Source organism: Artibeus jamaicensis, unplaced genomic scaffold (assembly GCF_021234435.1).
Source record: "Artibeus jamaicensis isolate MK-2021 breed Jamaican fruit bat unplaced genomic scaffold, CSHL_Jam_final contig_1132, whole genome shotgun sequence".
Classification (NCBI taxonomy): domain Eukaryota; kingdom Metazoa; phylum Chordata; class Mammalia; order Chiroptera; family Phyllostomidae; genus Artibeus; species Artibeus jamaicensis.
In genome coordinates, this window is record NW_026521221.1 from 8,678,233 (window position 1) to 8,704,195 (window position 25,963).

Genomic DNA, 25,963 nt, shown 5'->3' on the forward strand with positions numbered 1-25,963 from the left:
AACCTACAAACTTGCACACAGATACTTCCTCTCTTTATGACTGAGGAGGTATCTCTCTTCCAAGACATTCTTCCCAGCAGTGCTTTGGATTGCCTTTACTCTTATCATTTCAAGATCCTTTACCACTAACTATCATTTCTCTTCTTTTTTTAATTGTATTTTCCCCATTACCATCTATCCTTCTTATACCCTTTTCCTTCTCCCCCCAACCCCTCCCCCTTCTTACTCTCTTTGTTCAGCTATATTTCCTCACCTGTATCTTCCCTATCATACTTAAGTTTTTTCTGTTTTAATTCTATCAAAACTAAAATACTAAAATAAAATAAACAAAAATATTTGACTTCTTGTCATCCTCTTCCTCCCTCCTCTCAAGGCCAAACTTTCCAAAAGCATTCTATGACTTGCCCCCATTTCTGCATCTCCTCTCTTCAAACTACTGCAGTCTATCTTTCAACCTCATGGTGCCACCACATCATTCTACCACACAGCTGTCATTAAGATCACTAATGACCTTCAAAAGATAATTTCTCAGGCTTCATCTTTCTTGACCCCCTGGGAGTATACCACTCCTTTGAACCCCCCCTCCCTCTCACAATTACCAACACGGTCCTCCATTCTTAGAGGTGCTTGGAAGGATTCCTACACCTGCTTAAAACCCTTCAATGGTTTTCAGTGGTCACAGTATAAAGTACAGTCTCACTAGTCCAAACATGCAAGACCTTCCTAGATCTAGCCATGGCCAACTTGAAAAACAATTGTTTTTAATCCTCACCTGAGGACATTGTTTTTTGAGAGAGAGGAAGGGAGAGAGAGATGTGAGAGAGTAATGTCAAGGTGAGAGAGAAACATTGGTTGGTTGCCTCACTACGCACCCTGACCGGGATCGAACCCGCCACTAAGTATGTATGTGCCCTAACCAGGAGGACGCAACCACCTGAGCCACACCGATCAACGCCATAGCCATAACCAACTTTAAAAAATGTATTCCCTTCTTCACCCAGAGATATATGATGAGCTCTAAACCTCTAAACAGGACGAACTACAAAGAATTTCCAGAAGGCTCTATGTTTTTCTTGGCATAAGCTGTGCCCAATGAACAGTCTACAAGTCTATATCTCCCTCCCTCCCCAACTTCCTGGGGAACACTATCCTTCAAGATTCAAAAGTCATTTCCTCTGCGAACCCTTCCAGACACCCTTCAAAATAAGGTGCTTTGTTCATTGTGTGCCAACGATATCTCGGATTTTCTATATGCCACACACTGTATTCCATCCAATGTAATTTGTATACATCTTCGAGTCTAGATAGATCGAAAGATCCTGGAGGGCAGGGAAGGCATTCCATTCGCCTTCTTTCCGCAGCGTTCATCTCGCACAGTGCCTGGCACACGGTTTGCCCTCACTAAGCGTTTGCTGCACGAAAACCTCCCATCTGCCGGCAAGAGTCCAACTATCCCGTTAACTGGTGAGTCCCCAAGCTCTCCGCCTGCGTGGCAGGGATATTTAAACCCCCTGCACCGTGATTGGCTGCAGCTTCAGGGGTGTGTCCACGCCCGCGGCACCAGGGAAGTGCGCAGGCGCCCGACTCTGGCGCGCGCAGGCGCAGGAAAGGCGCAGCTCAGAGTCTGGCGGTGTCCGAGCTACTGTGGTCAGAGAGGAGTGACCGGAATTGCTTGGTGAGTCTCCAGGAGTGGGCTGAGGGAGCTGACTGGGTGAAAATTGGGATCGTGCCCCAAGAAGAAGTATACGTGATGGCTGAAAAGTTGGCGGTGTCCGGCTTTAGGGGAAGAGGGGACGTTCTGACCCGGACTGGGCAAGTCGGGCCCTGAACGAGGATGCGAGGCGCTAGGAGACTGTCAAGGGACTGGTTGGCGGAGGGAGGTGGCGGGATGGTGGTTCTTTGGCCCCTTCCTTGAACCGAGCTACGTAAGCTGCCACTCCCTCACCAACCATTCCCCTGACTATAGTGATCAGAAAACTCTGTACTGGTTGTTTGAAGGTCTCTGAGTTTCGTGGCATTAAAGATTCCATGCTGTCTCGGAAAGGCCATTCTTACCTCGCCTTTTTACTGCAGACTTACGGAAAAAAGGATCGATAAAACGAATTTCTTAATTAGGGGATGGAGTAGTGGAGGGCCGGGGAAGTACTGGAAAGTACTGTTTTCACCTCGCCCTTCTTATTGTCATTAGTCACCACAGTGTTAGTAAGGGAAGGGTGAGGATAGAGGAAATCGATAGACACTAAAGTTGGGAAAAATAAGATGAGAGGGGAATATTACTTTAATATTTGTCATGTCTTTTGTGGGGGGCTATTGGGAGAGGGGATACTGGCAGTTCTGACAGTGTTCCCTCAAACTTGTGAAAATAATATCGCTTCTTACTAGCAGGTATTTCGAGAATTAAGAAGGCTATTACTTCATCTGTCCTGGTGCCCTTAAGACTAGTTTTCACAAATCCCAGTAAAATTCTGCAGAAATAGCCAGATGGAAGTGGTTCTCCTAAGTTCTTGCTCAGCCTGGATAACCATATTTGAAGTTCATGAGACATCATTAGGTAGAATACTTTGAAATTTAATCTTCAGATACCTCGTACTATTTTTTTACATTAATATTCCTGCCTCCAGCAAAATTGATGCCTTAAGCTTCAATCCGATGATCACTTGTCATTCATTCTTTTGGTAACATAATGGAAAAAGAACATATTTATGAAAATATTAGCAAATATAAGGAGAAACACCTCTTTTCACATTACCATGCCCATTTGATGGATCATATGAGAATAAATAATATTTATCAGTGTTTCTAGGGTGTTCCTTTTTTAGGTGCTTGTATGTGGATATGCACTAGAAAATTGCTGTTATCTTAGTTTCAGAATAGGGATAACTTATTGTGCCCTTATTTTCTTAACTATAGTACACTCTTTCCTATAAGCAACAGAATTTCTGTATGCGTCTTAAGTGTTTGTTGATTTTATTCTAAATGAACTTAAGCATAGTATCAAGGTCACTCAAGTAAAGGTCACATATTTTCTAACCATTCAAAACACAACATTGAACCAAGAAAAAAGCAAACAAACAAGTGAACAGAGAAAACAGGCCCTGTTCCTCATGAGACAGCTGTCAGTACTTGATTTATCATGAACCGCATAGCACCATCATAAAATAATGTCTTTTAGAAGAGTATCTGTGTTATTATTTCACTTCATATTTTAATGGACTTTGAAAAAATTACCCTCTTTCAAAGTGATAACCTGTGAAGTCACAGATTAGATTTATTTTATACCTTTCTAATAAATATGCAAATATTAAATATACAACTTTAGTTTATATAACAGCTAAAACCATATCTTATTCTTGCTCTGCACTTTGGAAAAGACAGCTTTGGGACCTAATCTATTCATTTTTAGCAGATTCAAATAGACACAGTTCTAGCAAATTTACCTATTTGATTTCATCAGGGGAAAATAGATTGGAATAGCAAAAGGAGAAAAGGATATTTACTCTTTGAGACTTTTTTTAAATCAGCTGCCTTTTTTGTTTGTTTGTTTGTTTCTTTTGATTAAGGCGCTTTCTTTTTCCTTCTGTGATTCCTATGTCTTAAACATTCTGGAAACCTATTTTTTAGCTGTGTTTGTACTCTGTGTTATGTATGTGTGTAAGTTAATGTTTATAACGTATGATGTTGGTTGAGTCCAGGAGTGCTGAACTTTTTTATTCTAGTGCCATAATTTTGTTTCCAGTTCTGTAGATTGACAGAGGAGAGATGACAAGGACTGGTATTTTTTTTGTTGTGGTGGGTAGTGGCTTGAAACAGATGGATCCAGTGCTTCCAACAATTGGAGGAAGAGGATTGTGGAGCCAGGAAACAGCATTTACTGTGTAATTTTAAGGGTGGAGGTGGTGCACTCATTTAAGTTCACTGATATTTTGGTTTTGATTTTAATTTAGGTTGTGTTGCTACTAAAATATTTAAATCCACTGATCACTGTATTTTTCTGGAATTCCCTTATCTTGTTGATTTTGTGAGTTCTATAACTTGGATTTAAAGTTTGTTTTAAAATTATTTAAACAATGTTTTAACAGTTGAGATTACCTTTAGATGGCTCCCTGATGCTTATAAAATCAAATCCAAACTTATTATAGTATACAAACCCCTTTATAACTTGGCTCCTGCCTGCCTTTTAAAGTCATCCTGCCCCACTTGTATGTGCGTTAAGTTCTTGCATGACTGTTGAGGCCTTACATGTGGTACTTCTTTGATAGTCTAAAAATCACAATTTTTTAGAGTTGATCGTGCTTGGATTTTCACTATCATCAAAAATAATAATATTATGAAAAATTATAATAGCTTTATTGAGCACTATGTGACAGTGTGATAGCCAAATGCTTTGCATGAACAACATTTGAAGTGAGCATTATATTTTCACTTAATGAGAAAACTGAATCACAGAGAATTTAAGTAAGAGACAGTGAGGATTTGAAACTGTTATGCCTCCAAATATTGGGCACTTAACTACTACATGGTATTGCCTTTTATATAAACAAGAATGCCACTCTTTAAATCTACTAAGGGGGGATATTCTTTTCCAGGGACCTGAGTACTTATGCTTTCTATCTGTGGCATCTTACTCCTGGTATCAGAATATTTGAGAACCTAACCAGAAAGCTTCTGGTGTTGGATGGTGTGGGCGAATATTTTATTCTGGCAAAGTGAAGCCTTGCCAATGATCTCCACTTCACACATGGTGTCTCCTGGGCAGATATTATACTTACTATGCCAGATTGTGTCTCTCTTCCCTGCAAAATGAATGCTGCATTCTTGAACCTCCTTATTTTTCAGATAGCACATCCTTTTTCTGTTTTCATAGTCTTTCTTTTAGACTGGGTTAGTATAATTGATTAGTTGATTATAATCACATCTAGATCTGCCTTCTCAGGATTAATCTCTGGTCACTTAGAGTAAAATTGTGGAAGTTGCAAGGTTAAGCAGAACTTGGAAACTAGGTGTTGGTCATCACCTAGTTTTTAAGTTGTGATAGGTGCTTCTGTGAAACTGAAGTGTAATTTTGGTCTTTTGGGTTCATGATTTTTGGTGGTACTTTCTTACTCATTTGCTTGAATCATGTGCTTCAGTGCTCTTTGAAACCAAGATGTTTAATAGATACGGTTTAGTGGTGTACTTACATTTGCATTGTCTGGGGGCCTCACACAAGAATAGATAAAGTTGTTCCTACAGAGGGAAGTTGAAAGAAAACTCGAAAGAGGAAGTAAAAGGAGGAAACTAGCCTTAATGTAAACAAGACTCTTATTGAAATGCCTTCAGGAAAAATTAAATTTCCTAACCAGAGCATGAATTCTTTTTGGCCTGACCTAGACTATTTACAATATTTTCTAAATCTGTGCCCCTGTACTTTTTGAGTATGTGTGTGGATATTTCCCTTTTTTCTTCCTCCTTTCCTTCCTTATTTTATTCCTTATATGTGAGTCTAAGAACAAAAATATATTTCTAAAAAGAAACTAAATTCTTTTACCCAGAAAGTAATGTTATATATCTGAATTTCTCCTTTGTTTTCTATAATTATTTCTTCCATTCCATCCATTCATTCGCCATTATTTATCTCTAGAGTCTTCAGAAAAGAGCTGCTTAGGTGTATTGTGCATACACTTGTATGTCATTAACTCACGGCACGAGATGCAAAGGTGAGGTAGGCATGATTGGCAAGGCTTCACCTGCCTGAACAAAGTATTCATCCAAATATTTTGGCTCTGATTCTGAGTTTACCTGGAAGCTTTCTGATTAGCTTCTCAAACATTCTGATACCAGGAGTTAGACACTGCCAATACCGAACATAACAAATAACATGAGTACAAATGCTCAGTTCCTCAATAATTGTCATTTCATGATCATTATAACTGTCCTTTCATGAGTCTTTACTCTGTGCTAGGCACTGTACTAAGCACTTTATGTATATTAACTAATTTTATGTCTGAAACAACCCTGGGAGGGAGAACTGTTAACCTAATGAATGAGGAAACTGAGGCTTGAATAGGTTAAGTATATTACCTGGGTATCAGAGCTGGGATGAATTTGAGGTCTGTCAGAGTATATGTTATTAGCCACTACATGAAGCTGCAACACAATTTTTTAAATTATCTCGCCAGAAGTAGCAAACTTAGTCACAGGAAAATTGATAACTGAAATCATAGTCAACCCAACTAGATCTTGGCAGTAGTTCATATGGCCCTAGCCTTAGGCTAAGAAGACTAGACTGGTAGAGAAGGTAGAAAACTGAAAAAAAAATGAAAAAGGAAAACTATATATTTGAATGCAGTGGAAGAGTTCTTTGTTTTCTGTATCCTAACTGCAATGTATCATAAAATACACATTTCAAAAGAAATAAGGGTAGTTTTCTTGACATCAGAATATGTTTCCTTACTTGATAGTAGATGCATGAAAAATGTCTGGAATGAATTAAGAGGGATATTTACTCCAGGAGTAGGGTTTCTTTCTGCCAAGCCTACAGACTGGGCAGATACCGACTCCTCATTGTTCTTCATCTGTCAGTGTAAATGACATTTCACCTCTCTCTTGAGGAGATCATTATAGGTAGATGGTAGTTTTCACCACATTCTCTTCTGACAGCCTTAAACTGTAGTTTTCCTCTTCATTTGGGCTCTGCTATGGCTTGCCTTCCTAAGACCACAGGCCTCTGCAAACAACTGCTTTCTATTCCTCAGCTGTCATTCAAGTCTGTTCGAAGAAGGCTCCCAACCCCACCCTTTCCCACAACCAGTAAGGATTATGTATTATAGAAAAAGCCAGAAGAGTTCAATTTTATTCTCTTAGCATAAAGAAGTTGAGCTGGGTGACCTCTGAGGTTTATTTCTCTTCAGAGACAATTCTGAAGTGAGAATTAAATAGAAACATTGTTCCCAGATAATTGATTGGTTAATTAAGTAGAAATTTCTGTGGGCTAGTATTTTCCAAATGGTGTTCTATGGAACCCTGTTGCTTTGGGATTAATAAAATATTCTTGGAGGGGAGGATTTTATGGCCGTCTACATTTGACTGGGATAGCCACAGTTAAACAGATGCCTTCGCCGCTTCTGATTTCCAACCAAGAATTTAATTATCCATCTAGTCAGGAACAATGTAAAAACTAGGGGGTTGGGTGATACAAGAGCTAAATACCTTAGTGTAGAAAGTCAGTGGATGAGATCCGTAATTAAAAATATCAAAATAAAAATGCTGTAAGTATATGATTTTAAAATGTGAGATTAAACACTAAAACAACTAGTCCTATTGAAAATGTTGCCTCTGGGGTCCTGGGAGCAGGAATTGGTTTGGGACAGGAAGGGGGGCAGGGGAACTGCTATTTATTGCTGTTGTAGAACTATTTTTATCATTTGGTTAAAATTAAATATGGAAGAATATTAAATCTTAAACTAATGTTTACTGGCTGAATAATATTCTGTCATAAATGCTGTAAATTACTCAGTCAAATCACCTATCATTGGTTATTTAGATCATATCAATATTTTTTAACATTATAAATAATACTGGGACTAACATTTTTGTCTGTATTAGTGATTTTCTTCTAGATTGCTTAGAGTGGGAAATGGCCAGAGTAGGAATATTTAAAATTTTCTTCTATATATTGCATTATTTTTGAAAGTTTTTTAAAAATTGGCATTTTATTTTTTAAGTACTGGTCAAGAAAACTTTATAGACATGAGAACTGAAATGCCCACAGATATCCTGGAGGCTAGAAAAAATAATATTTATATCAATATTAATTGTATCATTTGGAGATTGCAACATTTTTTATCTTTTAGAGTTTTTCATCTCCTTCCTTCTTCAGGAAGAACACTTTCAGATCCAAGTACAGCCCTGGCCAGGTGGCTCAGTTGGTTAGAGTGTATCCAACATGCCTGGGTTGCTGGTTCCTTCCCCGCTTAGGGCACTTGTAAGAGTCAACCAGTGAATGCACCGATAAGTGAAACAACAGATTAATGTTTCGTTCCCTCCCCCTTCCTCTCTCCATTCCTCTCTCTAAAATCGAACAATAAATTTTTTAAAAAAGATTTGAGTACAATCTGTGTTTACAATAAGTTTACAATAGTATTTTTATTTTCTAAATTAATGTAGATAGTCTCAGGTCTAAATGATTATAAAACAGCTGAAAACTGATTACTTTGGTCTTTCTAGTCCTTCCATTTAACTGCCTTTGCGTCTGGAACAGATCAGATTTCATGGTTCTTTTATTTTTTATTGAATTTATTGGGGTGATATTGGTTAATAAAACTATATAGGTTTCAGGCGTACAATTCTGTAACACATCATATGTGTATTGTGTTGTATGTTCACCACCCCTGGTCAAGTCTCCTACCATCTCATGGTTTTATTAACAAGGCATCAGGAAAGATGCATAGCCTATTTTCTGATATTCAGTACTTCCTAATATTTTTTAATCCTCCCCTGAGGATGTGTTTATTGCTTTTTAGAGAGAGAGGGGAAGGGAGAGGAGCAATATCCATGCAAGAGAAACATTGATCGGTTGTCTCTCATACATGCCAGACTGGGGATTGAACCCACAATCTAGATATGTGCCCTGACCGGGAATCAAACCCACAACCTTTTTGGTGTATGGGACAATACCACAACCAACTGAACCACCCAGCCGGGGCTCAGCACTTCTTACATCATCTTATATTTGCTAAGGGTAGGTGCATCCAACAGTAAGACTTTTTACAAGACCATGAGTCATCCTTGGTTTCAGAATAGATTCAAACTTGAATATTGAGTCTGCTCTTTACTACCTCAGTCACTCTGGGAAAATTACTTAAACTGAGCCTTCATTTCCCATCTATAAAATGGTATAACAGATATAATGATGTACTATATAAATATATAGTAAGAGTGTATGACATAAAGTAGGTATTCAATGAACATTTCTTCCTCTTCACTCCGCCCAAGCATTATAATAGAAAAGAAGTTTAGAATAAATTAGGAATCTTCTGGTAAGCCCAAATGGACCATAATAAAGGAGTTAAGGTACAAAAGCTCTGAGGAAAATTATTTTCTTCTCAAAGGCACACGATTAGCATAGTATATTAAGTCCCCAGAGCACTGGAAAAATGACACATATTTAATCTGTCAGTTTATATCTGAGAGAAGTGAGTTTAATGGGATCTTCATGTCAGGTGGTATTTTGTTTTCCTCCCCCTCTCCTTCCCCTAATTCTCTTTACTCCCACCATTCTGGGTAGCCCTTTCCTGACTGCAGTTCTTCCCTTTCCTGAGAAGAACTACTGGAGATAATAATAAATGAGAGTTGAGCTATGGTAGGCAGACAGACATGAGCAGAACAAGGAGGGCTGGGTACAGAAGGTCACCGGGGTGGAAAGCCCCGGATGCCTAGCAACAGGCAAAACTGGGAAAACAAGGACCTGGCCCCCCAGGGTAACCTTTTCTCCACTGGCATTTCACTGGTCATGTGTCATGTGGTTTAGACTGCCTTACTTTTCATATCCCTAGTCATGTGGCTTGGACCCTCCCCTGACCTTTTCTTCCTAGGCGTATTACTGGTCATGTGTATTAGAGCCCCTTGGAGGGGGAATGAAAGAGAGGGCCAGAGAAATAACCCTGAAGCATTAAGCTCTAGATGTATTTGACTCATGTCAAATACATCTAGGCCTCAGTTGTGTTTCAGCTCCAGGCTGAGAAAAGCAGCAAAACCAGACAAGCATCTCCAAGATGTACCTCAGAACCAGGTGCACTGACTAATGAGCCTCTGTCCCTGTGCAAACCAATACGTGGAGACCAGGACCCTGAAGGGACACACTTGGGATGTTGATGAATATTCTATTAGGATTCCCTCTAGGACCACCCCTAAAATCTCCACCTTAGAAAGCCTTTAGGACAGAGGACCCACTGTCCCCCTTTTCTTTCTCCCAGCTGTGTTACTTTTATCCTTGTCTCTCCTAAGCTCCAAGGGCCCCTTCTTTTGCCTCTGTAACTTGTTTCCTGAGTGCATTTCTTCTACTACTCACTTCTACTTCTCAAACTTTCTAAATAAACTTTCTTTTATAGTTTGAGTCTCATCTCTGAATTCTTTCTTAGCCAGAAAGGAAGTACTGAAGTTGCCAAACCGAGGTGTCGTCTGACTCTGTTATCCGACAGGGACCAGCCCAGAGCAGGTCTGCCTCAGGCTGGCTGTAGTGTGTGGGTTCTTAACTTAGTGTAGGAAAGATTTCGCAGCAGGAGTCCAGGTGATTTTGATGGTACATTTATTAAAGCTGGGAACAGCGAAACAAAGGAAGGACTTCGGGTAGAAGAAGCAATAGAAGAGGGAGAGCCTCGGTGGTGCTCTGCTGTGGCTCCTAGGAACTTTGTAAGAAAGAAGTGAGCCAAGGCCCGCCAGCAGTTAGCTCATGGGGAAGTCAGAGCAAAGGGGGCCTGGGAGGCAGGATCAGGGGATAAGCCTGGGAAGAGCTGCTGCCACCCACTGCCTTCCTGGTTGCGAGTCTTGTGGCTACCCTTAGAGTTTAAGAGGAAGTGAAATGTTTATGCCCAAGAAGAGGGGTATGGGCAGGGCAAGCTCTAGAGTGGGTCCACACTGATGTCCTTTGTTTCGAGGGTTTTATTTTTCATCTGCCAATGAGAATCTTAGGGGAGGGTTTTAGCAGAATATTCATCAGCTTTCCAAATGAGCATATATGGGATTTGGGGATTATTCTTTGGTCTATTTTACTTTTATCTCGGGTCTGCCTTACTCTGATGGGGTTTTTGTTATTTGTTCTTCTGACTTCATCTGTCCTCGGGTTTACGTGGCATAAATGGCACTAGTTGGGTCTGTGTTCTCTGTTTTCCCTGACTAGGCTGATTTAAGATATATATTCTCTGATTAGGAAGGAGAGGTATAAACCATTTGCTCTTAAGTGTCCTTGGTTATGGAAGATAAAGTATTCTAATTCACTAACTGGCTGTAAGTTATTAAAATTGCTTGGCCTTGTTTAGTTTTCTTGCCTCTGTTTCCCTATTCCACTTCCAGGAATTTTCTTAACTTCTTACCGTCCTGCTGCAACTCCACTAGTACAACACCTGGTGCTGTTCTCTCTGCCAACAAAGCTATGTAGCTAATTCTAGATTGTACCCTGCCTGACACTTATGAGCACTTTAGCAGAGGCTAATAATGACAAAGTATGCTTTGTCTCTTTTTGTCCTTCCTCTTACAATTCTGCTTTGTCTCTTTGATTCCCATTTACTATAATCATGTGCTCGACACCCTTAAGAATCCAGAGTAGAGAAGTCTTAGGAAGCCTGTGTGCTGATGTCAGCCTGCCATACATGTGAGAGCTTTATAGAAGTCTGTTTCCTGTTGAGTGTATAATCTGCTCAGGGAGGAAAAAAAGTACTGGGAAGCACTTTTGGGTTCACCAGAAGGGTGTGTCCTTCAAAATAATCTCGTTGCCATGCCAGTAGTGACAGTTCACATCCGCCTCTCAGATGCTTAGCTCTTTTTTTTTTCTTTGATAATTAGAAAGCAGGACTCTTGGAATCTTCAAGTTTGATGGAGATCAGTTTTGCATCCAAGCCTATCTTTGAACCCACATGGAGTTTTGCTCATTTTTAATAGGAAGATAGCAGATATTGACTTGTAATTGGCAAAAATCACTTCTAGGAGTAGAATCACTAACTTATATAATTTGAAAGATCTGGGCTTACTTACTCCCAAAATGGCTTTCTACCCATGGGATATTGGAAAACCTGACCAGGGGTGGCCTTCCCAGACACTAATTGATTAATGTGTCTTATTTTTCTGATCACTTCCTGCTTTGTTGGTATGTGAGAGATGGATAACTTTGGAGCATACTGCCTGGGAAGTGCAAGCTTTGAAAGGTATCTTGTTGGGGCTCTGGGAGGTGATGGAGAAGCACAAGGCTGTCTGGGTAGGAGATGGGGGTATTACAGAAAGGAAAGGTTATAAAAAATCAAGATGAAAAGGTTCAAAAGCAACAGTCTTTTTCATAATTGTAACTAAAAGAGGTGGATGAAAGAGAAACTGTAGCATGAACATGTGTGTGTTGAAGCTAAAGGCTCATAAACAGTTAGCAAAGTACTGAAGCATCTATTTATGATTATATCTAATGAATGATCAGTTCTTAATTCAAGAAAGGCCTCTATATCTTGATTATACATCCTAGAATATGAACCTTTTGCCAGGTCCACAGTCCTACTATGGTTAGTAAGGTATGAAATTAAATTTGCATCTTTTTGCAATAATGATAATTAATATTATTACTTTTCATGAGGATTAACAGCTTTAATCAAGGCTCAAAATCTTAATTAAACTTTAAAATACCAAAATGTGTCCTGGCCTGGTAGCTCAGTTGGTTGGAGCATCGTCCTGATATGCCAAGGTTGCACCCCTGGTCAGTGCACATATAAGAATCAACCAACGAGTGCTTAAATAGGTGGGACAACAAATCAACGTCTGTCTCTGTCTCCCTGCTCCTGCCTCATCCCCTTACCACCTCTCCCCTTTACCTCCTCTCCTGCTACCCCTTCTCTTTGTCTGAGTAAATAAAAATAAATAAGTAGACCTGAGGTCAAGATGGCAGCACAGGTAAACACAGCTCATCTCCTCCCACAGCCACAATAAAATCACAACTAAATAGAGAACAACCATCACTCAGAACTGTCGGAGATTGAGTTAAATGGAAGTTCGACAACTACAAAATTAAAGAAACCACACCCATTGTGGGATGTGGGGAGCAGAGATGTGGAACACACTGGTCCCACATCCACGTGTGGGGAATAAAAATTCAGGAGGAATATCTTGGGAGTGAAGAGTCTCAGCCCCACACCAGGCCCCCCAGCCTGGGGTTCCAGTGCAAGGAAGATAAGACCCTATAACTTTTGGCTGCAAAAAACAGCGGGGATTGAGTCGGTAGTAGGAACTTCGGGAGTCCCAAGCAATTCCCCTTAAAGAATCCAAACAAAGATACACTGAGACTTATTCCCTGTGAGCTCCAGCACCAGGGTAGCAGCTTGAAAGGCGCCAGAGGCATATAGGAAGGAACTAAAGTGTCTGGCATCAAGGCAGGAACTGGGGAACAGCTTTCTCCCAGACAGAAAAATTGGCAAAGGCCATTGTCCCTTTTCTGGGCCTTTTCCACCACACAGGGCCACAGATCCAGCAGGCAGGTGCCACATCTGAGACTCCATCAACCTGGCTAACACTGTTTGCCCCACCCTGGAGAACCCCTTAAGACCCCATTTTACCCAAGCTGGTAACTGTGACTTTTCTGTATGAATGGCTGGTCTTGACTCAAGCTTCACAACTTCCTAAATCCTATCAAACAAGCAACAGCCAGTCTCATAAACTCACAGCTAAGTGGCCCCAGACCTGGCACTAGGAGTAACCAGCCTAGATTCACAGTTTAACTTTGCCTGGGAATCTCCAAGTCCAGCACAAGTAGCCACATCAGATTGCTTTACAGCTCAGGAAGGGCATCCCTGGGCAAAACACAGGTGGGGGCTGCCCTTGATCTGCATCACCCAGGAAACCCCAGAGCCTGTGCACCATGGAAAGCTACAGACCATGTCAGAGCATTACCACCCACTGCCCAGCTGATTGTCCACAGAGACTGGAGGTTGGTCGTCAGTGGTCACAGCCAGTCCTTGCAGGTGATGGGCCTGGTTACATCCTTCCCATTGACCTGCCAACAGCAATCAATGCTCAACTACAAAAGGAGGGAATACTCAGCCCACATGAAGGGCACACCTCAAGTACCTAGCTTGGGGGATAGGGGAGGTTGTGCCACTGGACCCTATAGGACACCTACTACATTAGGCCACACTACCAAGATGGAGTCATAGCAGCTCTACCTAATACATAGAAGCAAACACAGGGAGGCTCCAAAAATGAGCAAAACACATGGCCCAAATTAAAGAACAAATCAAAACTCCAGAAAAAGAACCAAACAAAATGGAGATGAGATAAGCAGTCTATCAGATGCAGAGTTCAAAACACTGGTTATAAAGGATACTTAAGGAACATAGTGAAGAAATTGGCAGTATAAAAAGGATCCAGTCAGAAACAAAGGATATGCTAATTGAAATAAAGAACAACTTACAGGGACATAAAAGTAGAGTGGATGAAGCTGAGAATCAAATCAATGACTCAGAACATAGGGAAGCAAAAAACAACCAATGAGAACAGTGAGAAGAAAGAATTTAAAAAAGTGAGGGTAGTGTAAGCAACCTCTGGGACAAATTCCAAGTGTTCCAACATTCCCATCGTAGGGAGCCAGAAGGAGAAGAGAACAAAAAATTGAAAACTTATTTGAAAAAAATAATGAAAGAAAACTTCCCTAATTGGGTGAAGGAAATAGACATACAGGTCCAGGAAGCACAGACAGTCCCAAACAAGATGGATACAAGGAGGCCCACTCCAAGACACATCATATTAAAAATGCCAAAGGCTAAAGATAAAGAAAGAATCTTAAAAGCGGAAAGACAAAAGCAATTACCTACAAGGAAGTTCCCATAAGACTGTCAGCTGATTTCACAAAAGAAACTTTGCAGGCTAGTAGGGATTGACAAGACATATTCAAAGTCATGAAAAGCAGAGACCTATAGCCCAGATTGTTCTACCCAGCAGAGATACCATTTAGAATCAAAGGGCAGTAGCTTCCCAGATAAGAAAAAGCTAAAGGAGTTAATCATCACCAAACCATTAAATGAAATGTTAAAGGGACTTACTTAAGAAAAAGATCAAAACTATAAATAAGAAAGTGGCAATAAATACATAACTACTAATAACTGAATCTAAAAAACAAACAAAAAAAAGCCAAGAGACAGAATCATGCATACAGAGAATATTTTAATGGTTGCCAGATGGGAGGGGGTGTGGGCAAACGGGTGAAGAGGTGAAGGGATTAAGTACTAGTAGTTAGCTGCAGAATAGCCTCGGGGATGTGAAGTATAGTACAGGAAATGGAGTAGCCAAAGAACTTAAAGGCATGACCCATGTACCTTAACAATGCTGTGAGGATTGCCTGAGGGACTAGGGGGTGCTGGGTGGAGGGGGGCAAAGCATGAAAAATTGGGACAACTGTAATAGCATAATTAATAAAATATAAGTAAAGAGAATTGATCTTTTAAAACAACAACAATGAATGAAGAGTTATGATAATTTTAAACAGGGCTCTAAGGATTATGCCTTCCTATCTGGGAATGTAATTTTGTCATTTCTTGTTTTATCGAAGACTATTCTACAAAAAATGTTGGTTAGCTGTGGATGTAACTAAAACAATATATGTGACTAGCAGGCCATTCCAGATCATACACGTGTTATGGCACTTTTTGGTGTGGTTCTAGTGGTTATTTGCAGGCTTTGTGTTATTATGTGTAGTTTTGTTTCTAAGATCCACTTAAATACTTTGAGAATACACCTTGTTTTATTTGTTCTTTCAGCCCACATTTACCTGAGTACCAACTCTCAGATCCTGGCACGTGTTAGATACACGAAGATAAAGCACAAGAGTTCAGTATAGTACATTGCCAGGTACCTAGCTTCCCTGATTATTAGTGAGTGTACTCTGTGGCAGGATTTTTCAACCTCAGAATTTTGATATTTTAGGCCAGATAATTTTTTTGTTGTGGGGTGCTGTCCAAGGAGCATTATAGGCGTTTAGCAGCATCCCTGGCCTCTTATGTACTAGATGCCAGTAACACTACCCCTACCCCAACTGTGAGAATCAAAAACTGTCTCCAGACATTGCCAGATGTCCCCTGGGGCAAATCCAGAATGAGAACCGGGCTATCTGAGTCATTGACAAAGAGTTTTGGGAAAATTGGTTTTCAAAAATACAAAGCAGTGTAATGTAATGTAATGAAAACAACCCAGATCTGTCACACATTGCTTATTACTCCACAGGATTCCTCATACAGTAGCGGTAGTGTTGAATAACACCTATTCATGTCTAGTTTACATGCTATGAGATCTCTTTCTGAGTTAGTGTGTATAAGAATAATTGTTCCATTTTTTCACGGCTTCACTGAAACAACAAACAAGGCAGTAATTGGAAAGGGTGGGTATACTATTAATAATAAAAAGAACCCTCTTGTTAAGAATGAAAATATTTTATGTTCCCTAATGAGTAGCCTGGACAACTGGCACATTTTTTAATGTTTTCTGTGTTTTTCAGGTGCATGACTTTGAATTTTGTTACATTACCAATGAAACACTGCCTAACTTAGACTTCTTCACCTTACTGCTTTCCCATATTCAAACAATGTATAACGAACATTATACAACTAAATTTATTTTAATAGTCTCTTAAAGCTTGTGTTCTAGTAATGCCTTCCTTCTCGAAGTAAAGGGATCACTTTCCTATTAGAAACAGCACTTTACAAGTAGCTCTGATACCTGAGTTTTAGGTTCTCCTCTGGTATGAACTAGCATTTAGGCATCCATTTACCTTCTTTCTTCACCTGTGACTAGAGAGATAGAGAGAGAGAGAGAGATGGACGGATAGTAGATTCTTTTATCTTGTTTTCCAGATAAATATCCTAAATTCCAGAAGTTCACACAGTCTGCTCAAATTTATTTTTGTCTCCTTATTCTTACAAAATATTCACGTTTCAGTTTTCGTGCCTGTCAAGAGTTTTAATTCATCATGGAGAATCTGTCATCAGAAGAAATTCAGTTGAGGGCTCACCAGGTTACTGATGAGGTAAACATTTTACTTGGAATAAGTAATTTTCTTTTAGTTTTCAGAGTGGAAGGATGGGAGGACTTTCTTAGAAGACTATTTTGGCCTCTTCCTAGTCCCTTTATATCAAAGAATGCATTTGCCCTACAGTGCCATTACTAGCTGTCTATTTTTTCATTTTACCAAAAAACTAAATAAGTGAAAACAAATTCGTATGATTTTTTTTTTAGATGATCATTACTTAACAGCTACTTACAACCCTTAACAACAAACACACTCTAGATGTGAGGAATTCTGGACATTTAATTTTAACAGAACTTTCCAATATCTGGGTAATATACCTAGATTTCTGCTTACATTAAATTTTTATAAATCCCATTAACTTCACCCTCCAAATTTTTTCTTAAGGAGTACCTGGTAGGAAGAAAACTAAAGTTATGGTGATCAACTTTTTTTTGTATGTTTGTTTGAAAAAGAGGAATTGATATGCTGGCAGTCTTTAAGATATTTAAAGATTTTTTAAAAATTATTATTTTTAAAGAGAGGGGAAGGGAGGGAGAGAAACACGTAATGGTTGCCTCCTACACACCCCAAACCAGGGACTAGCCCTCAACCCAGGCATGTGTCCTGACTGGGAATTGAACCAGCAGACCTTTTGCTTTGCAGGGATGACACCCAACCCACTGAGCCACACCAGTCATGGCTGTGCTGGCAATCTTTAAAAATAGAGTAGCATCATGAACATAGCCTGTGATCACATTTTACTTTTTTCTAAATTTTTAAAAATTTATTTTTAGAGGGGAAGGGAGAGAGAAACATCAATGTCCATTGATCACGCCTCCAGTGGGGGGACCTGGCCCGCAACTCAGGGACGAGCCCTGAGCAGGAATCAAACCGGAGACCTTTCAGTTCGCGGGAGGATGCGCAACCACTGAGCCACGCTTGTCAGGGCATATTTTACTTTTTTCCTACACGTTTTAGAATGCTAAAATTTTTATGTTTTTTCCTAGTCTCTGGAAAGTACAAGAAGAATCCTGGGTTTAGCTATTGAGGTAAGAAAGTGTTTAATTATCAGGTTAAATACAGAAACTGTGTAGGAGGGATGCTGATATCACAACCTGGAATTGGTGTTAAGAGTCAGAAAGGTGTGATATCAATAAGCTTTATTATTTGAAACCTACAATTAATGAAACGGTCAAAGCACACACCAACGGGACTTTCTTCCTCCATTGACAACAACGGAAGATGACAGGGGCGATGAGTGCACTTTGAGCTTGTGATTTAATTATTTGGTGGGAGGTAGTATGTTAAAATGTGTTGGTTTGGGGATAATAATTTTCTCAGCAGTTGTACTCCTCCAATAACTTAGGTTTCTTAATGACTCCTGCTATTTATCAGGCCTTACAGTTTTTCTTTCTGTTACTTTTGCTGTGTTTTGTTATGCTATCAGCTTTTCCCCCTTCTTTTAGTCTCAGGATGCAGGAATCAAGACTATCACTATGCTGGACGAACAAGGGGGTGAGTTGAAGTTATTGGGCGATTTGACTTACAATACCAGAAAGCCCTTTCAAATCAACCATGAAAAATATCTTATAAAATTAAGCCTTTGGGAGTGGCTGGCCTTTGTAACATAAGAGTGGTATATTTACTTCTTCTGATTTGAATTATGTTAATTGCTCATTGGAGGTGGGGATAACAATGTCCAGGGGATAACAATTGTATACCAGGTGTCTGTTAGGCAGTGGGACTTATTATGTGCATTGGTCATACATACATTAGACATTGTGATATTTTTGCATCATTTTCAGAAATCCCATTCAGTCCTCAAATAAGCCTAGATTCAGGCAAGTTTGGAAACATTGCACTTGAGTTGGCTTCAATAATCTGGTCTGGTTTTTCCTAGTCTTATGACAGCCATCAGGTTTTGAGCTTATTCAAAGATAGAAATACTGGGGATTTTGTCTGGTCACAGTGCACTTGATTTGGTTGCAACAGTGATGTCTGAGCAAACCCTCAGATGCTCCTGTTATACAACTTTCTTTAGAATAAATCTTTTCCTCAGTAAGAGGACAAGTGCCTTAGCATCAGTATGTGAAAGATTATTTTTATGTTGTGTAGTGTGTGCTGCCTCCGGGCACTGATGCAGTTACTGTGTGTGTGGTGTTGGATTCAAGATTGAAGTTTGCTGTTTTACAATAATAGTTAGCACTGTGAGTGTAAAACAAAATGTAATTTCTACATCTTATTCTTAGAACAACTAAACCGCATAGAAGAAGGCATGGACCAAATAAATAAAGACATGAGAGAGGCAGAGAAGACTTTAACAGAACTCAACAAGTGCTGTGGCCTTTGTGTCTGCCCATGTAATAGGTGAGTTGATAACTCAGGACCCTTTAAAGATAAATTTAAAGTGAGAGCCTCCCCGCTCTGTCCCTAATAAGGTAATGACTTATGAGTAGGCCTAAAAAAGGAACTGTGTTAGAAAAACTTAAGCTATTTCTCCTTCAGGCAGATCAAGCTTTTCATGTAAATGGGTAGATGCACTGAAAACCATGTCTTAAATTCGATTAATTCTTGGATCAAGTCCCAATCTTATTTTATAGTAATACATGAGAAGGCTGGGAAATATACACTAGATAATGCAGAACAGGATGGAATTTATGTGTTTTTCTTTCCAACAAGGGGTATTTAAAAAATACATATTCTGCAGTAGGCACATGAGGGATGGCCAGGGGCTGAAGGGGTTTGGGTCTTGTCTTCAAAAGATTTACCATGTGTTTAGATGTATGAGGAAGAAGAGCAAAAAGTAAAAAAAATGTATAAATCTAGTGCTAGATCAGGTGACATCGACTAAGGCTAAGGGTACAGAACTGATAGAAGCTGCTGTGGAGAACATCTTATAGGAGAGGTAGGACTTGAATTGGGTTCTGAGTGATGAGAGAAGGATTTGGATGGTCATGGAAAAACTGGGAGGGCATTTCTGATGGAAGATTTAATGTAGACAAACACTTCAGACACGCTAGACTTAACTGAGCTGCATGATTTATATAGATGAGGACTGGAAAATAAGTAGGCAGCAGAGTAACCCGGATGCCAGACTAAGGAGTCAATGGTTTGGAGTGGAGTATATTACTACCCACCAGGAGACTAGTTAGAAACCATTTGTAATCTAGGCCTACAAAGCAAAAGCTTATCGAGATTAGAGAGAAAAATGTAAGTCAGAATTCATTTTAAATCAGCCGATGGTATGTCAGACACAAGGAAGGAAAAAAATCAAAGAAGACTCCAGAGATTTGAGGTCTCTAGTAAACTAGATGAGGGGCCTTCAAACTGTTTGTATGTAGTATATGAGATTATGCTTGACTCATTCATTCTTGGTGACTCCCTTTGGAATATTTGAATTCTCTACTTAGGTAAACTTAGGAGTTTGGTTTACTCCATGGTGTTGACAAATATGTATTATTCAAACCTAGATAAGACAGTTAATCATTATGAGCTCCTTATAACAATAAGGAGCTCATCTTTATTTTTAAAAGTAATTAACAAAACAGCTTTGAACTTTACCCTTAGTTGAAAGGGCAGTGTCTGGAGATTGCATGACTACCACTACTGCTGAGAGTATTCATTTGAAAGGGCTTCAAGAGCATTAGTACTTCCATGTAGCTGTCTCAGCTGGTTAAACCAGGAATGGGATACAGGGATTTATAGTCTCTCAGCATCTTTACTCCCCAAAGGAATCAAGGATGGAGGAACTTTTATTTTATTATGAATTTTCATAAGTGTTTTCATGTGGTAACATTTTCTGTGTCATTTCTACTAGAGGAAATAGAGTTAGGATGCTTGCTGATCAACTTTAGTGTTTGTTTTTTTTAGACACAAGAAGTTAAGATTTGACAGTGTTCGTCTAGTATTGTCCATTGTCTTCCTAATATGAGACAAGTCTGTTGACCTCTTTAAACTTTGGATGACTCTCCAAAAGTGCATATTTGAATAACTATGACTGCCAGCCAGAGTTTAGCAAATTATTGTAAGCAAACCAGTTAGAAATGGACAGATTTTTTAAAAATCTAAACTCTTAACTATGTTTTACAATTTTTTTCTTTTCTCCTGTGTTCTGTGTACCCTCTTGGAAGAATGCAGAGGAGAAAAAGTAAATGAAATTCCTTGCCATTAGATATTAAGAGAAGAGCAAGGAAGAAGAAGTCCTCTGCTGAACCTACAGCAAAATCAGTTCTGAGTCGGGTTGAACAGGAAGAGCAGTGAATCCTGAAATGTCTACTAATCATAGAAAGTGGGAAATGAAACAACAGAAGTATTAATTTTATTTCTCTTTGGGTATCCCAGCCAAGCATAGGCAAGATTTTCTTGGACAATTGTAAAAGACAAGGTAGAGTGCAGTCCTGAAGCAGCCTTTCCCCTGTAACCTCAGCAGAACTCTTTCCCAGTGGGTCCAGAGAAGGCACTTCTTAACCGATGGAATCAAGGGATTACTGTAACAGTCGGAGAGAGTTACAGGTGTCTGATTGTAATTGCCTTCCTTCCACCTATCTCTTCTTTATATTATGGAGTCCTTGGCCTATATAGTCTCTCTTGTCTTCAGCTGTATCTACTATCATTTCTGCCAGTGTTTTGATCTTTCCCATCTCATCTGCTGGTTTCCATTAGGCTTTTCATATAAATGGCTATAACAATGGCTTCTCAAAGGCCGATACAGGATCTTAGTCTTATTCATATGAGGCTAGTACTAAGTGTGATATTAGTAATAACAGTTTAGGTCCACAGTCTCTCATCTGCAATTCAGAAATATAAAAGATTCTGAAAGCCAAAGGTTTCTTTTTTTTCTTAATGTGGTAACACAGTCTATTAATTAGTCCACAAAGTGTAATCTGAACTGAAGCTCTTTATTGTCTTTACCACACTTAGTATATATGTCATTTTGTTTCACGGCAAAATAATAGATGTGTTTGATGATGTGGCACTGCTCAGAATGTTTCACATCCAAGGGTTTGGACAACAGTTGTGGGCCTATATGTTAATTTAGTTAGGCTCTTACTACTTTAAATTTAATCTTAACAGTAACTTTACTATCAGATAGATTCTCTTCTTATCACCATCTTACATTTGGAGGAACAGAGGCACAAAGAGGCTACACTAGCAAGCAGAAGAGCTGAGATTCAAAACCAGGCAGAGCCCTAGCTTTGAGCTATATCCTATATTGCTTGACTTTGACAAAGAACGAATGAACTTTTTGGTTGACTATTGTTAGATGTACTTGTATTGCTATATAGAAAATCTCTTGAGTAGGCTTGTTCTTTGAGATATTTTTTTGGTCAGTAGTGTTCATTGAAGCTAGGTCACCAGATCTTTTAAAAAAAAATAAGTGATGGAAATACCTTTACTTAAACAGAACCCTGTATTAGAAGGCAATTTTAACTTGAGCTAATTTTTTTACAGGATTACTAGAATTTAAAAACAGACTACCAGAATTAAACTTTAAGATTGTGAATAAATGTCATGTTACCTTGCAACTATTTGAATCCTAAAAGCAAAATAGCACATATCCTTATTAAAAAATGTATCTTTGTTAATAACTTTGAGAAGTTGTAATTCTAATTCACAAGAGCGTAAAGGAGACAGACTGGAAATGGGAAGTATCAGACTAGTAAACTGCCTGCTGTACCAGTTTAACCATTCTCCGGCAACAAGGTGTTCTGTTTTTACTTGTTTCTCTTCAGTCTGTGCTTATAATGTCAAACATAATGGCACATAGTTTGAAGACAAATTGGTATTTCTGGACCACTTACTAGAAAAGTTCAAAACTGGTACTATAGGTTTTGTACTTATTTCAGTCCTGTCTCATATGGAGGTGCAAATATTCAGCTTTGATTGGCTGAAATAATGTTGAATTACATTTTAGTCAACACTTGAGTGCATCCTCCACCCTGCTCACTGAAGACGTACCAAGACGAGTAAGGATAGTTCTGGTGCTGTTCTGTGTACCCTCACTCTATTTTTGTGTGTCACATGGTATCCGATAAATAGTAGGTATGCAATGAATGTGGGTTGATTCAATATCCTTGAGAAGCTTGTTGGCTGATGGTAGAATTGATGTGTAAAATGATTTTTAAAAATTAAAATACAAAAAAAATTATAATAGAAGTAATTAAGCAAAATCTGTAGTCACCAAGATTGAGAAAGTTTCACCTCTCTGTTAATATTTGCCTTCTCTTTGCATTAATTTTCATAATTTTAGAAAAGAATATTATTGTCTATATATTCTTAGGAATAATGAAGTATGCTCTGATTTAAATAGTTTTTCTTTTTTCTTTTTATTTAGATTCTCAGATGTTGATTGTTTCTATCAAATCAGGCAGGAATTTAAATGCATTATGTTTTGAAAACTCTAAACCTGCTTCTGTTCTGTTTGACTGGCATTCACTATTTTCTGCATTTTATTCTCTCACCTAATCTTTTCCTTTCTAATGTGCTTACTAAAAATGAAGACTAAACATCAGAAGCCGGGCTCAGTAACTGATCAAAGGGAACTTTAAGATGCAGTCTTATGGCGCAGTTGGGGCTGTTAACCTGCTGTCTGAAGGTGATGCTTCAAATGGCTTTTCTGTGCATGTGCATGGATTTTGTGAATGGTGGAGACTGTCCTGAAAACTGTGCTGTGGTGTGTAATGTAAAGTGAATTTGTTCTTGATGGGTGCTGTCTGCCAAAAGATGAACTTGACAAAAAGGATCTTAATTTATAACACTACTCTTTGACTAGTGGCTCTGATAACTAAGATTTTGCTAAATAACATTTAGTTTTATAAAAATAAAAATACCCCTGAAGTTTCCAAAGAAGTTTTAAATTGTTTGATCTTTGTAGAGAGTTGCTGTGTTCTTGTTTTGATCAAATGTAAGTGAATTTAGGCTAAATCCATCTCTCTCCATAGGACTTTGATTTCAGCATCCTGTCTCTTATTAAGTTTCCCTACTCCTTTCTGGTTCCAGAATCAAGATTTTCTCTATTAAAGTGTTGTTTGTAATGATGTGAATTCCCCGCAATTTAGGTCACTACCAAATTGAGGAATTAATTGCCCAATCCAGCCATCTTAAATGCCATTTGGAACAAGGTGGGATATGAATTTAAAATATTTCCGTATCTAGTATCTTCTTTTTAAAATAAGGGTTTCCCCCCTTTATATATGTTACAGTCTGTTTCATAATTCCTAATATGTCATGTGTTAGCTTTCTTTCTTTCTTTCTTTTTTTTTTTTAAGATTTTGACCAGGAATTGAACCGGCAGCCCTTTGCTTTGTGGGATGACGCCCAACACACTGAGCCACACTGCTCAGGGCAGTATGTGTGAGCTTTCTGGGCCGTATGTGTTAACTCTCTGTGGTTTCATGTTAAATTAAGGTGGAGCTAACTCACCTTTTAAAACATTTTATTTATTTATTTTTAGAGAGGAAGGGAGAGAGACAGAGAGAGAAACATCAATGTGTAGTTGCCTCTCATGCATCCCCTGCTGGGAACTAGCCTGCAACCCAGCATGTGCCCTGACTGGGAATCAAACCAGCAACCCTTTGGTTGGCAGGCTGGTTGGTGTTCAGTGTACCTAGCCACACCAGCCAGGGCTGATCTTATTCTCTTAAATGAAAGTTTACCCTGTAGCAAGGTTACCGTTTACTATAATGTTTGACTCCTTCATTTTGGATGTTTAAGGGAACTATGAAGACTATGGTTGTTAGAAAATTAAGTCTTTGATTTTTACCCTTTTTTCTTGGTCTCGTCTATTTCCTATAACCTCATCATTCAACACACACACACACACACACACACACACACACTCTTGTACTCATTACAATTGGTATTTATTTAATTGCTTTCTTCTTGATATGAAAGGATTTTGGCTAATATTTGGCTTTCTTTTTGCTATTCAGTTAGTACTAATGTTGACTGCCAAAACTAGAAAGAGAAACTATTCAAGTGATTGTGTTATTATCTTGATACTTGTTGTTTTCTCCTTTTATAGCAGCTTGTTCAATTGAGAGATTTTAAATTTTTATTTCAAACCTGTCACTTTTAAATGAGACTTATATGGGGGGGAAAAAGTGGTTGAAGGTTATTAGACTTCTTAAAATGGATAGAAGTAAATCTAACTTTCCAGGCAGAGTTCTTAATTGCACTGAAATCTTTCACAAATTTGTGTGAGCATTTTTATCACAAAACCAATTATTTTTAATAGAGAGGCTATAAATTTTATTATGCAGAAGAGTTCTGTTGCAGATCAGAACCATAGTTTTTGAGCAAAAACAACCTGGGCCTAGATGTCTGTTTGTGTGAATGTATTCCAACTATATTCAGCTACCTGTAGATCTCAGAGCTGGGGAATGTTAATGCGCCAGAAGAGTAAACAAGCATTTAAAGGCATGCACTCTTAAACTAAAGATCAGGTTGAGGTTGAAGCCAAAGTATAAAAGTATTTGTCTAATACTCTACAGAGCAATTTTGCATCCATTATTAACAGAACTTTTCATAGCCCAGTGTACTATTAAGTGTTACGATTATCTTCGTTTTTCTAAATTGGATTTTAGAGAGAGAGGAGAGAAAAAACATCAACTTGTTGTTCCACTTTTTATGTATGCATTCACTAGTTGATTCTTGTACATGCCCTGACTGGGGATAGAACCCACAACCTTGGCGTATCGGGATGATGCTCTAACCACCTGAGCTTCCTGTCCAGGGCTGTTATTATCTTAGGTTTTTATAAAACTAAGAGATAAAAGTTGGCTGAAGGTTTTATAGCTACTGAATGACAGGTCTAGAATTAGGGTTCAGATCAATTTACTACAAATCTTGTAGCTTTTCAAAAAGAATCCTGGTGTGGACCTTTGCTTCCTCCAGATGAATTCTTCAGTGTTTCAATATAGGGAAATATAAAGACTGTTAGAGTAATCTAAAATATTCCGTCTAAGTCAGATTGGAAGTCTCTTAGAAGAGTGTTTGTCTTCCCTGCCCATGTAGCTGAATGACCTAAAACAATAATAACAAAAGGTTTCCAGGCTCTACTTCATACATATCGAAGCAGAATCTTTGGAGTGTAACCTGTGCGCCTGTGTGTTCAAAGCATCCAGGTCACTCTGGTGCTCAGTCAAATTTGGGAAATATTACCTGTAAAACATTTAAGTCCCTTTGTAGGAAGACAGATTAAATTAGAACCATTATTATTTTTATTAGCTAGGCAGCTAC

The 25,963-nt window shown here is 38.8% G+C and overlaps 1 protein-coding gene across 3 annotated transcripts in view; it reads left to right on the plus strand.

Moving 5' to 3' along the window:
- Positions 1-1,587: 1,587 nt before the first annotated feature.
- The window catches only part of SNAP23 (synaptosome associated protein 23), a 30,089-nt gene continuing 5,713 nt past the window's right edge, over positions 1,588-25,963 (plus strand). Inside the window, exons 1-7 of one of the 3 annotated variants that reach the window (XM_053665962.1) lie at positions 1,620-1,675; positions 15,480-15,570; positions 16,638-16,741; positions 17,731-17,772; positions 18,190-18,238; positions 18,973-19,090; positions 23,058-23,090. In XM_053665962.1, coding sequence (XP_053521937.1) covers positions 16,685-16,741; positions 17,731-17,772; positions 18,190-18,238; positions 18,973-19,090; positions 23,058-23,090 — 299 coding nt within the window. In that variant the 5' untranslated portion in view covers positions 1,620-1,675; positions 15,480-15,570; positions 16,638-16,684. Of the gene's footprint in view, positions 1,676-15,479; positions 15,571-16,637; positions 16,742-17,730; positions 17,773-18,189; positions 18,239-18,972; positions 19,091-23,057; positions 23,091-25,963 lie in introns of all 3 variants that reach the window. The other 2 variants (XM_053665957.1, XM_037161731.2) reach the window with 2 other exon arrangements.